This window comes from Martes martes, assembly GCF_963455335.1.
Source record: "Martes martes genome assembly, chromosome: 9".
Lineage (NCBI taxonomy): Eukaryota > Metazoa > Chordata > Mammalia > Carnivora > Mustelidae > Martes > Martes martes.
Window position 1 is genome coordinate 74,242,618 of NC_137896.1, and position 12,223 is coordinate 74,254,840.

The 12,223-nt window shown below is 36.7% G+C and overlaps 1 protein-coding gene across 4 annotated transcripts in view; it reads right to left on the reverse strand.

Annotated features, from left to right (window-relative positions):
* Window positions 1-12,223, reverse strand: part of PPP4R3B (protein phosphatase 4 regulatory subunit 3B) — a 68,697-nt gene that overhangs the window by 23,855 nt on the left and 32,619 nt on the right. For all 4 annotated transcript variants that reach the window (XM_080813013.1, XM_080813011.1, XM_080813014.1 and 1 more), the window contains one exon: window positions 12,070-12,186. In XM_080813013.1, coding sequence (XP_080669139.1) covers window positions 12,070-12,186 — 117 coding nt within the window. The remainder of the gene's footprint in view (window positions 1-12,069; window positions 12,187-12,223) is intronic.

Here is a 12,223-nt window from a genome sequence, read left to right on the forward strand (position 1 = left end):
AAAAAAGAAATTGAAGTACAGTACAAAGAAAAAGGTTTGACATCAGGTGATTTGAGAACAGGTTTATTATTGGAGGAAGAAAGGTAGTAACTGAAGGAGATGAAATAAGGAACTGCATGGAATTAAGATGAACTTCTTAAATTGGGAGAACTCTGTAAAGTAATAAAAAGAAATATTCAGTATAAAGCACTTTAAAAAGGACTTTATTTATTTGAGAGAGTGAGTGTGTGCATTTGCAAGAGCAGGGGGAGAAGGAGACTCTTTGATGAGCAGGGAGCCAGATATGGGGCTCTATCCCAGGACCCAGAATCATAACCTGAGCAGAAGGCAGACGCTTAACTGATTGAGCCACCCAGTCGTCCCCAGTATAAAGCACTTTTTGTTATTATTTTGTTGTGTTAGCCCCTTAAACTGAACATACTGTGGTTTCCAAAAATATTTCCCTGTAAAGTTGTTTGTGTTCTTAAATTCTGTTAAGAACCAACAAAAGCATGTCACAGGGACTTAGCTGCTTAAAATTAGAATCCTAGCCCCTACCATGTTTCAAAATTTCAACACCAATGAAGCAATTCTGTCATGGCACTGAAAACAAAATAAGCTGCTTTTCTGAATCAAGAACCTCCTGGAACAAGGAGTCCAAGCTACTGCTATTCAACAAGTATCTGATGAACCAGTGCATTACAGTTATGAATGAATGACTGCTATAAGTATGTTCTCCCTCTTCCCAGACAAAAGCAGTTTTGCTTGATGTTGGGGGCAGATAAATTATCTTTCTGTTTATAGGTTACTGAAATACTAGGAGTCTTATCTGGACTTGAAGAAGCTACCTAACACTCAAATAATGGAAACTTGATTTATGTCCCCTGAGGGAAAGGTGGGTGAGGAAAGAAAAATATGTATGAAAGTTAGGTAGCCAGAGAGGAGACAATGTGGCTGATACTATGAGGCACCCACTTAGTCTCTATTTTCGTTGTTTTGCTAGCAGAACCCAAATTTTGTTTAGAGGCAATGTACTTAGCTAAAATACAATTTCCCAGCATCCTTCATAGCTAAGGGTAACTTACTTTTGCACAAAGAGATCCAAGTAGAAATTGTTAATTGGAACCTCCAGGAAAGTGTTTTAAAATAAAACACGAAAGCTTTCCAGCCATTATTTTGCTCTCTGCCCTTCTTATTCCTGGAGGTGGAATAGCAATCTTGCAATCTCAAAGTAATAGACATTAAAACCAGAAAATGAGGATGATTGACTCAAAAGATGAAAGTCTTCTGGCATCATGGAGCTGCTTCAAGACTTATTGTGACATTAATAAAACTTTCATTAGGTAAAACCATTCTAAGTTGGGTTTTCTTTTTTTTTGTAATATAAACACTTAACATAGTATCTACTTTCTCAGCATATTTTTAAGTATATAATATTCTTTTTTTTCTTTTTTTAAAGATTATATTTATTTATCAGATAGAGATCACAAGTAGGTAGAGAGGCAGGCAGAGAGAGAGGGGGAAGCAGGCTTCCTGCCGAGCAGAGAGTCCCATGCGGGGCTCGATCTCAGGATGCTGGGATCATGACTTGAGCTGAAGGCAGAGGCTCCAACCCACTGAGCCACCCAGGCGCCCCAAGTATGTAATAGGTACTACGCGGTAGAGGAGATCTCCAGAACTTACTCATCCTGTATAACTGGAATTCTATACCCTTTGTCTAGTATCTTTCCCATTTCCCCCAACCCCCATGAACTGGCAAGCACCACTGTTCTCTGATTCTATGAGTCTGTATTACTTTTGTAAGAAGTATCATGTATTTTTCCTTCTGTGTCCGGCTTATTTCACTTGGCAAATTGTCCTCTAGGTTTATCCAAGATGTCAAGAATGGCAGGACTTCCTTTTATTATAAGGCTGAATAACGCTCCACTGTACATATATGACAAATTTTCTTTATCCATTCATCTGTAGATGGACACTGAGGTTGCTTAGATGTCTTGACTATTGTGAATAATGCTGCAGTGAACATGGGAGGACAGGTATCTCTTCAAGATCTTTTGGATTTATGGACAGAAGCAAGATTGCTGGATCATATGGTAATCTATTTTAATTTTTAGAGGAACTTCCATCTGTTTTCCATGATGGCTACTCTAGTATATCCCCATCATCAGTGTACAAAGACTCTTCTTTAAAGGAATTTTATTTATTTATTTGACAGAGAGAGATCACAGGTAGGCAGAGAGGCGGGGGGGGGGGGGGTAGGGAAGCAAGGCTCCCTGCTGAGGAGAGAGCCCGATGCAGGACTCAATTCCAGGACCCTGAGATTATGACCTGAGCCGAAGGCAGAGGCTTAACCCACTGAGCCACCCAGTTGCCCAAGGACTCTTCTTTTCTCCATATCCTTGTCAAGACTTGTCATCTTTATTTTTGATATTAGCCATCCCCCTTTTCTTTTGAGGACACGTTCCACATTTTATTTACATTTTAAGACTAACTTTAATCTCAAAATCACATATCCATATACTTATTCCTTTTTGCTGATTGTACTTAAATGCATGGTTTGTCAAACACTGTAAACAAATATTTACCTTGTCTGTTACATGTAACACTAAGGAATGGCTTTTTTTTTTTTTTTAAAGATTTTATTTATTTATTTGACAGATCACAAGTAGGCAGAGAGACAGGCAGAGAGAGAAGGGAGGAAGCAGGCTCCCTGCTGAGCAGAGAGCCCGATGCGGGGCTCGATCCCAGGACCCTGGGATCATGACCTGAGCCGAAGGCAGAGGCTTTAACCCACTGAGCCACCCAGGCGCCCTAAGGAATGGCTTTTAACAGAAATTCATCGACCTCCCCCAGAACATTTTTTTAAATTACAAATACAGGTATCTAAACAATCCTGAGCATATTTTTGATACTGTAGTCAGGACCCAGGGCCACTTCAAAAATTAACACAATGTGAAAATACACATTATATCTGCTAATTCAGATAGTTTCATCTGAAGCTCTTTCACTAAGAAAGATGGATCAAGAATGCCATTTGTTTTTCCTTCTTGAGATTTTTACTTTTCAGAAACACACATGCTTCCACAGCATGATTCTTCTTTCCATGATTTCATCTTGTAAACCTGAATTCTATTTTGAGTACTCCAGGTTTATGCATAAATGACAGTGCCACTGCCTACTACCTTTTGTCCTTCAAGTTCTTCCAACAAGCAAAAATTACAAAGAACTTTAACTCCTGTGGAGACCACTTTCTCCTACAGCCCTGATATTAGCCAGCCTAATAGAGATGTGTGTATTTAGGAGAAATGTCTGTTCAGTTCCTTTGCCCATTTTCAAATTGGATTGTTTTTTTTTGGCTACTGGGTCGCAGGAATTCCTTACATATTTTGAATATTCATATCTCATCAGCAATTCCAAACAAACTCTACATTTTTACTCCCAACCTATATACTATGTTATTGATGTCAGAATTTATTATTTATGTATTTAAAAAAAATTTTTTTAAAGATTTTATTTATTTATTTGTCAGAAAGAGAGAGACAGTGAGCACTGCAAGGGGAGCAGCAGGCAGAGGAAGAAGCAGGCTCCCGGCTCAGCAAGGAGCCTGATGCAGAACTTGATCCCAGGACCTGGGGCTCATGACCCAGGCGAAGGCAGACTTGTAACTAAGCCACCCAGGTGTCCCAGAATTTATTTTATACGTGTATCTATTAAAAACTTTTGTAGTTATAGTTTTTCTTAATATTTTGTCTTTTGCCTTTTATACTAGAGTTAAAAGGGATTTATACACCATGAATGGAGTATTATGTTATTCTGTATCTGTCTATATGTTTATCTTCCCCAGTGAGATTTACACTTTCATATGCTTTCTTGTAGCTGTTTAGTGCTCTTTCATTTTAACTTTAAGAATTCTCTTTAAGAGGGGTGCCTGGGTGGCTCAGTGGGTTAAAGCCTCTGCCTTCAGCTCAGGTCATGATCCCAGGGTCCTGGGATCGAGCCCCACATTGGGCTCTCTGCTCAGCAGGGAGCCTGGTTCTTTCTCTCTGTCTGCCTCTCTGCCTACTTGTGATCTCTGTCTGTCAAATAAATAAAATCTTAAAAAAAAAAAAAAAAGAATTCTCTTTAAGCATGTCTTGTAAGGCAGGTCTAGTTATGCCAGGTAAAGTATTCTCAGTTGGCAGGGTTTTTTTTCAGCACTTTGAATATATCAGCTTACTATTTCCTGGCCTGAAAGGTTTTTGCTGAGAAATTTGCTGAGATTTATGGGAATTCCTTTGTATGTGATGAGACTTTTTGTTTTTTTGTCTTGCTGCTTTAAAAATTCTCATTGTCTTTGACTTTTGACAGTTTTATTGTACTGTGTCTTAGTGAAGACATCTTTGGATAGAATCTATTTGGGGACATATAAATTTCATGTACCTGGATGACTGTATCTCTCCCCTGATTTGATGCTATTAGCCAATATTTCTTTAAATAGGTTTCTGTCCCTTTCTTTTCTCCTTTGAGGGTACCATAATACATATACTGTTTTTCTTCATTGTGCCCCATAATTCATGAAAGCTTTCTCTTTTTTTCACTCTTTTTTCTTTTAGTTCTCTGACTGGATAATTTCAAATGGCTTGTCTTTGAGTGCTCTGATTTTTTATTTCTGCTTGACTGAGTCTGCTATCAAAGCTGTTTATTGCTTTTTCCCCCTCAGTTGAGTCAATGTATTCTTTAGCTCTACAATTTTTTTTTTTAAGTTTTTATTTATTTATTTGACAGAGAGAGAAAGCAAGCAAGCATACAAGCAGGGGGAGCAGCAGGGAGAGGGAGAAGCAGGCTCCCCAGCTCAGCAGGAAGCCTAAAATGGGACTTGATCCTAGGGCTCTGGGATCATGACCTGAGCCGAAGGCAGATGCTTAACCAACTGAGCCACCCTGGCACCCCTCTTTTGGTTCTTTTTAAATACTTTTTCTCTGTTGAACTTCTCATTTTGTTCATGTACTGTTTTCCTGATTTCATTTAGTTATCTGTGTTCTCTTGCAGTTCAATGAACTTCTTTAAGACGATTATTCTGAATTCTTTGTCAGTCAGTTCAGTTTTCCATTATCTTAGGGTCAGTTATGATAGCTTTATTTTCTTTGTTTTGGTGGTGTCAAGTTTTCCTAATCTTTGTAATCTTGCACTGATATCTGCCCATCTAAAGAAGCAGTTAGCTCTTTCAGTCTTTACAGACTGGCCTTGGCAGGGAAAGTTCTTCACCAGTCAGCCCAGTCAGAGATTTTGGCTGGGTCAGTTGATTGGGTTCATTACTAGGGTACATGGACCAGCTTTTGAGATGTGTGTGGTAGTTTTGAGAGCCCCTGCTTCTTTTCTTTGTTCTTAGCTATTGCAAGGGGATTCCCTCACTGTTCTGGGTAGGACCTGAAAGAAATGGCCCTCACGGGTAGCATTCTGAAAGGCTGGAGATGTCAGTCAGACTCTCACTTTGTTCTCCCTTTCCCCGTGAGAGAATCTGTGGGGCCAGAGGATCTCTCAGTACTTGTCACTTGGGGAGAAGTGACAAGGGTAAAGTGAAACTGTTCTTACCCTTTTCAACGTATCTTTTCTCATTTCTGTGCTCCACTAAAATGCTATTACCTCTCACCTGGACTCTAAAGTCACATGGAGGTATTCATGTCTGTTAATAACTGTTAAATCCGTTTCTGTTGTGGGGACAAGACCTAGAATTTCCTATTCCGCCATCTCGCTGATGCCACTCCTGGTTTTTCGGATATATGAAGCCAAACCCATTCCTAAGTAATACATTAATTTCTTATTCTCCTACTTCCTTCTGCCACAGGTCAGGTCTTCCTTCTTTAGTTATCTGTAGAACTACCCTTCTGAAACAGAGACCTGATCAAGACATCCTTTGTTTAGAATGGCTGTAAGATAAAAGATTCACTTCTTAGGGGCACTGGAGTGGCTCAGTTATTAAGCATCTGCCTTGGGCTCAGGTCATTATCCCAGGGGCCCGGGATGGAGTCCAGCATTGGGATCCCCACTAGGCGGAAAGCCTGTTTCTCCCTCTCCCACTCCCCCTGCTTGTGTTCCCTCTCTTGGTGTGTCTCTGTATAATAAATAAATAAAATCTCAAAAAAAAATTTAAATAAATAAAAGAGTCACTCCTTAGACTGGCTGTATAGGTAACAAATACTCTAATCCTGTGCTGTTTAATATGGTATCCACTTGCCACATGAGGCAGTTTAAAATTAAAAGTAGTAATTCCTCAGTCACACTACCTATAGTTTAAGTGCTTGGCAGCCACAGGTAGCAAGTGGTTACCTTGTGGTTACAGAATAAATATTTCTATCATCACAGAAACTGAACAGCACTCTTCAAGCCTATTATTATAGTTTCATTGTTAAAGAAAAGGAAAAAAAAAACAACAGGAAAATCAGACTTAGATAAAAAAAAAAAGATGCAGGGGGAGGAAAGGGCAAAATATGGGAATTTCTTAACAATCAAAATACTAATTGCCACTGCAATGATACAAAAGTCTTTAAACTTCTGAATCCTTGTGTTTATTTTTTACTACTCTTAAGTGTCACTTTAATGAAACAAATAATTTATTAAAGAAAATACAAAAGAGACAAGAATCCACAAACACTCTAAATCTGTAATAAGAGTCAGACTTTTGCACTTAAATCTGCTGTGAAAATACATACAAAAGCAGACTTCTGCTTTTGATCAAGAAAGAGTGACAGGAACTAGATTTAGTTTTTATCTGGAACAACAACAAAAAGCTAGACAAAATACATGAAACCACAGCTGGTAATAAAGTAGACAATGGCCAGCAAAAGAAAGATGGGAAAAAATGAGATAAGCCCTAGGATACAGGTCAGGTTCTATTATTATTATTATTATTACTACTACTACTACTACTACTACTACTACTATTATATTACTGGATCCTGCCAAATTAAGTAAAAATCAACTCCTGAAATACTAGAATCAACCAAAGATTTATAGTTTCTGCCCCATAGAGCAGTATGGGACAGCAAGACAGTCTTATTCCAGAGGCACACCCACCTCAGTAAGTAATTATAATTAGTCCACTACAATGCATGACTACACCCACTCAAAAGTAATGGTATTTTTCAGAAACAATGAACAAATCGTTCTGAAACAATTAATGAATGGTTGAACATACATCAATGAACTAAAAGTCTTAGCAACATTTAAGTTTTCTGTAAGGCATGTTTCATTTCTTAGTTAACATAACAGAGCAAGCCCTGGTAAACTGAAGGAACAGCTGAATCAAAGGACCCAGCCTCTCTAATTGCAGTACAGCCATCTAAGATACACACTATCTAAGTGACCTTATTAACTCTCCCATACCTATTTCTCCAATGGCGGAACAAAGGAAATGGAATAGAAAAATCACTGTAAGTTGGATCACTCTTTCAAAATTCAAGCTAGCTAGAGTTGAACTGTCTGATTTCTAAAGCTGTTTGCTGGAGTTCTTTACTGGTTGCATTAAAATATTATACAAACAAATCCAATTTTCCTTGACCTGCCTCCCCAACAACGACATTACTCAGGCTAGAACAAAATTCATGCTCAAGCAAGTGCAGCTAAATAATGAAGGGGTATGAAAAACTACTGGAAAATTCCTTCTTAAAATCAAATGTTGAGGGGCGCCTGGGTGGCTCAGTGGGTTAAAGCCTCTGCCTTCGGCTCAGGTCATGATCCCAGGGTCCTGGGATCGAGCCCCGCATCGGGCTCTCTGCTCAGCAGGGAGCCTGCTTCCTCCTCTCTCTCTCTGCCTGCCTCTCTGCCTACTTGTGTCTGTCAAATAAATAAATAAAATCTTTAAAAAAAAAAAAAAATCAAATGTTGACTTGATGTGCAAATAAACCATTATAGAGTAACTCCAGTTAATATGTGTCAGTGCTGGACTACAAATCTATTTGTAGGGAACACCCTCTTAAACATATATATATATGTATATATATATACATACATTTTTTTCTCCACCTCTCTTAAATTTATAATGTTAATTAAGAGGGCCCAATGACTTTCTTTCCATTGAAGACTGCTTATTCCTATGTTCTCTCTTTTAACTTCTTTTTACACTGCCATTGTAGCTTCTGCAGTTACAACCTGAGTGTCAGCCTTTAAATGCCACCATCACTGTCTTGCAATATTCTGAGAAAGGGGTCTAAGTTAGGGCTTGGCAAACCACAAGACCATTTTGCTGGTTGCCTACTTTGTACATAAAGTTGTAAGGTAAAAACATTTACTGGAGCACAGCTACACCATCTTTGGACAATTCATTCTTACAATGGCAGGGTTGAGTAATAGCAACAGATACCAAAGAGCTCATCAAGTCTTATTTATCTTCTGGCCTTTTAAGGAAAGTTTGCTATCCTTCACTTAAATAGCAACATTCAAGTGAGTTTAACCAAGATTTCCGAGAGATTTTTCAAGGTTTTAGTTATATCTAAATCAAAGTTTTAGAGAAATAATACTCCCATTGGTTTCATCACAGACTAACCTCATACTATTCTTAGAAGCACATACTGTTATTTTTTTTTTTAAAGATTTTATTTATTTGTCAGAGAGAGTTAGCACAGGCAGACAGAGAGGCAGACAGAGGCAGAGGGAGAAGCAGGCTCCCCACTGAGCAAGGAGCCCGATGCGGGACTTGATCCCAGGATGCTGGGATCATGACCTGAGCCGAAAGCAGTCGCTTATTAACCAACTGAGCCACCCGGGCGTCCCACATACTGTTATTTAAAGTACAGTTTTGTGGGTTTAAGAATTTGCAATATTGCAAAAAATAATCAGCAAAAGCGGGGAAAATAATCAGCAAAAGCGGGGAAGTGCTGGGTACCTACACATGGAATTGAGAGATTATCCAGGTTATCAGTTGGCATCTCTATTTTCTGACTGGGAAAGATAAAGAACATACTTCATTTCATTGTTCTAAGGTTGCTTAAAACTTTCAACTTCTTGATACTGAGATACATTTTATAATCTATGGCATTAAACAGTTATTATAAGCTATGTGGCAAGCATGACAAAAAGCCAAATGAAAATTTTTCCACTAACACTTCCTGGTAAGATCAAGAAAATATTAGCATCATCGGGGTGCCTGGGTGGCTCAGTGGGTTAAGCCTCTGCCTTCGGCTCAGGTCATGGTCTCAGGGTCCTGGGATTGAGCCCCGCATCGGGCTCTCTGCTCAGCGGGGAGCCTGCTTCCCCCTCTCTCTCTGCCTCTCTGCCTACTTGTGGTCTCTGTCTGTTGAGTGAATAAATAAAATTTACAAAAAAAAAAGAAAACATTAGCATCCATGTATCTTAGATCCCATGAATATAGTAAATAAGAGGAAAAGAACGAATGATAGGAGCAGGAACATTATTCTGAAGTAGAATAAAAACTGATGGATGTTGTGGAAACATCTTTGTTTTTTAAATGTATGAATTATTTTAAAAATGCACGTGAAATTTGTTCTGCAGCAACCTGAATGAGGGCTAAAATAATTAGAAAAACAATACTTCTTTTGATCCATTTGACATGTCAGAAGAAAGCAAAAGCAGCTCTTCAAATTCTACAGAACTTAATGGTCCAATTCCTTAAGTCTGTGAAAAAGCAAAATAGTCTGAACAAAAAAACCCCTTTCAGTTCATTTTTTAATTTAAAGGAATTCCTTGATGTGATGCACTAAAGAAAACATTACTTCTGTACCATTTCTGATACAAAGAAATAACCTAAATCAAATCATGAGGAAACATCAGACAAGTCCAAATTGTTGGACACTAGACCAGAAAATTTTCAGTATTGTCTTGGTTAAAAAGAACATTACTGGGACAACTGACAAAATCTGAGATAGGACTGCAGTTAGATATTAATACTGTAAAAATGCTAACTTCCTGATTTTGATAATTTTAATAGACACTGAAGTAGATATGGGTAAAAAGGCACTTTGTGATCATTTCTGTACCTTATCCTTCAATGATTTAGAACAAAAATAATTATTTCTGTAGGTAAATGTGTACATACAAATATAAGCAAAGAAAGAATGATAAGGCAAATTAGAGATAAAATATTAACAACTGGGAATCTGGGTGAAGTGCATATGGGAGTTCTTAGTACTATTATTATAACTTTTCTATAAATTTAAAATTATTTCAAAACAAAAAGTTAAAAAAATGGATGCAATTTTAAGAAATGCATTATGTTCCATATAAAATATCAAATAGCTCAGAGATTAGCTTATGTATTTTTTAACTTTATTATGGCAAATTTCATCTTCCAGAATTATTGTAAATTCCACATATATAATTCTGTTAAGTATTTCAGTATAAAACTTTACGAAGTAAGAACTCTTAAAAAAATCCCAATGCGATTATCGTATCTTTAAAAATTAACATGAGTTTATTTTTAAGTGAGAAGTACAGTGAAAATACCTGCCAAAATAAGTGGTTTAGTAATAGTTGTTTACTTATCCAGTCAGATTCTAAAATAAGTTTTACTGAGCGGTTCAAAGAATATTAGCATAAAAACATGTGAAATCTCTGGAATAACAAAAAGACAGCAATTATTCCTGTTATCTATCTGTCTAGCTTAGAAAAAATGACTACAGTAAAAAATGTTAATATTTCCTGTTGCTTAATACATATTTTAATATGTAATCCAGGTTCCTAAAACAAATCTGCTCCATAATACTGGAAAGAAAAGTTCGAATGTTGTGAATTTACTTTAAAAGGGCTCCAAAATAGCAACTGCCCACCAAATACACAGGTAAGTTTTTTCTTTTCAAAGGTTACCAGAAGTCAACAAAGAATTTAGCATGTAGAATCCTTAATTTTGAAGAAAAAAAAAATTTTTTTTATCCTCTTTTGTGGTCTAACTCCATTATTTTGAGGCAACAAAATTTTTAAATTGTTAAACTGCTAGATCTCAGAAAATCTGGGGAAATGAAGACCTTGAAGACTAGGATTATAAGACTGAGAAAGGAACTTTGCATAGTTAAAGATCAGTAATTGCTTCTCTAAGTCTCATTCATCAATTGAATGTAAACAAGGAAATATTTCTAATGAAAATAGAAATAAAAGCTTTCAGAGTTAAGAATTCTAGAAGTTTACTCTTCTCATGATCTGAAGCAATTTTATAATGAATGTCCTTAATCATACACATCACTGAGAATGCACCAATTAAGAGTGTTAAATTCAAAGTTACCTTCTGTAAAGGACGGCACAAAGATACACATACCAACAGTGAGGTTATAAACTGATTAATAAACCAGGTATTTATTTCTTTGAAGTCAGATTTAGTACCACTTGGGATGGAAAAAAAAAAAACCACCTTAAAACATACTTAACATAAAGATTTCTTCTATTTCTTTTCTACTGCCTAAAACTGCAGCATTAGCTCAAACTGATTCTAAAATAAAATTGCTTAAAAAAAAAAAAAACCCACTGGAAATATCTAACAAAGAATGTAGAAATCTAAGGAGAGAGTAAGAGATTAAATACAAAACATGTAAAATGACTGTAGTTTAATTCAACAGTGACTCGTAATAAGGGTCAAATTAACAACAGAAATCAAAATCTTTTTTAGGATGGAACATAATTATATTTATTTTCTATTTAACACTAAACTATATTTGATGTACGAAAGGGTACTTTAAATTACAGCTATATGCTCATTTTGTTCTTAAAAGAGTTTAAGGGGAAACTTTAAGTATTTCTGTAGTGGGAAAACACACTGGTCTCATTAATAAACATTTATTCACATGAGGAAAAAAAAGACACATTTGAACAAGTGAAGGCAACTTGTTAGTTATATTAGAAATGCTTGACCTAAGGGGCTTGAAATTACACATCATTAGACTTGAACTTTTTTGAAGAATTTGATTCTATTATAATCTATCTCAACTCGAGTTTGCATACAGCTTTTTAAAATAAATCAAATGCCACATTTTCTGGGCTTGCTGAAGTCGTAGCTGATCAGAAATCTATTTTGCTTCATTAAAGATTTAGATTGTAGTTATACTTTTTTTCTCAATAGTATGCAAACAGTACAGGTAATTCACATAGAACCAGAGAATTATTACTTACATCATCACTCTGCTGGGCTTCTTGCATTACAAATTCTCGGACCATGGATGGGCTAAACTCTACTAGATAAGAAAATATATCTGTAGCTGCTGATCTGACTTGCAAATCATCCATGCCCTGGTAAAAGGAAAATTGGGTTAAAGACTGTTAACGA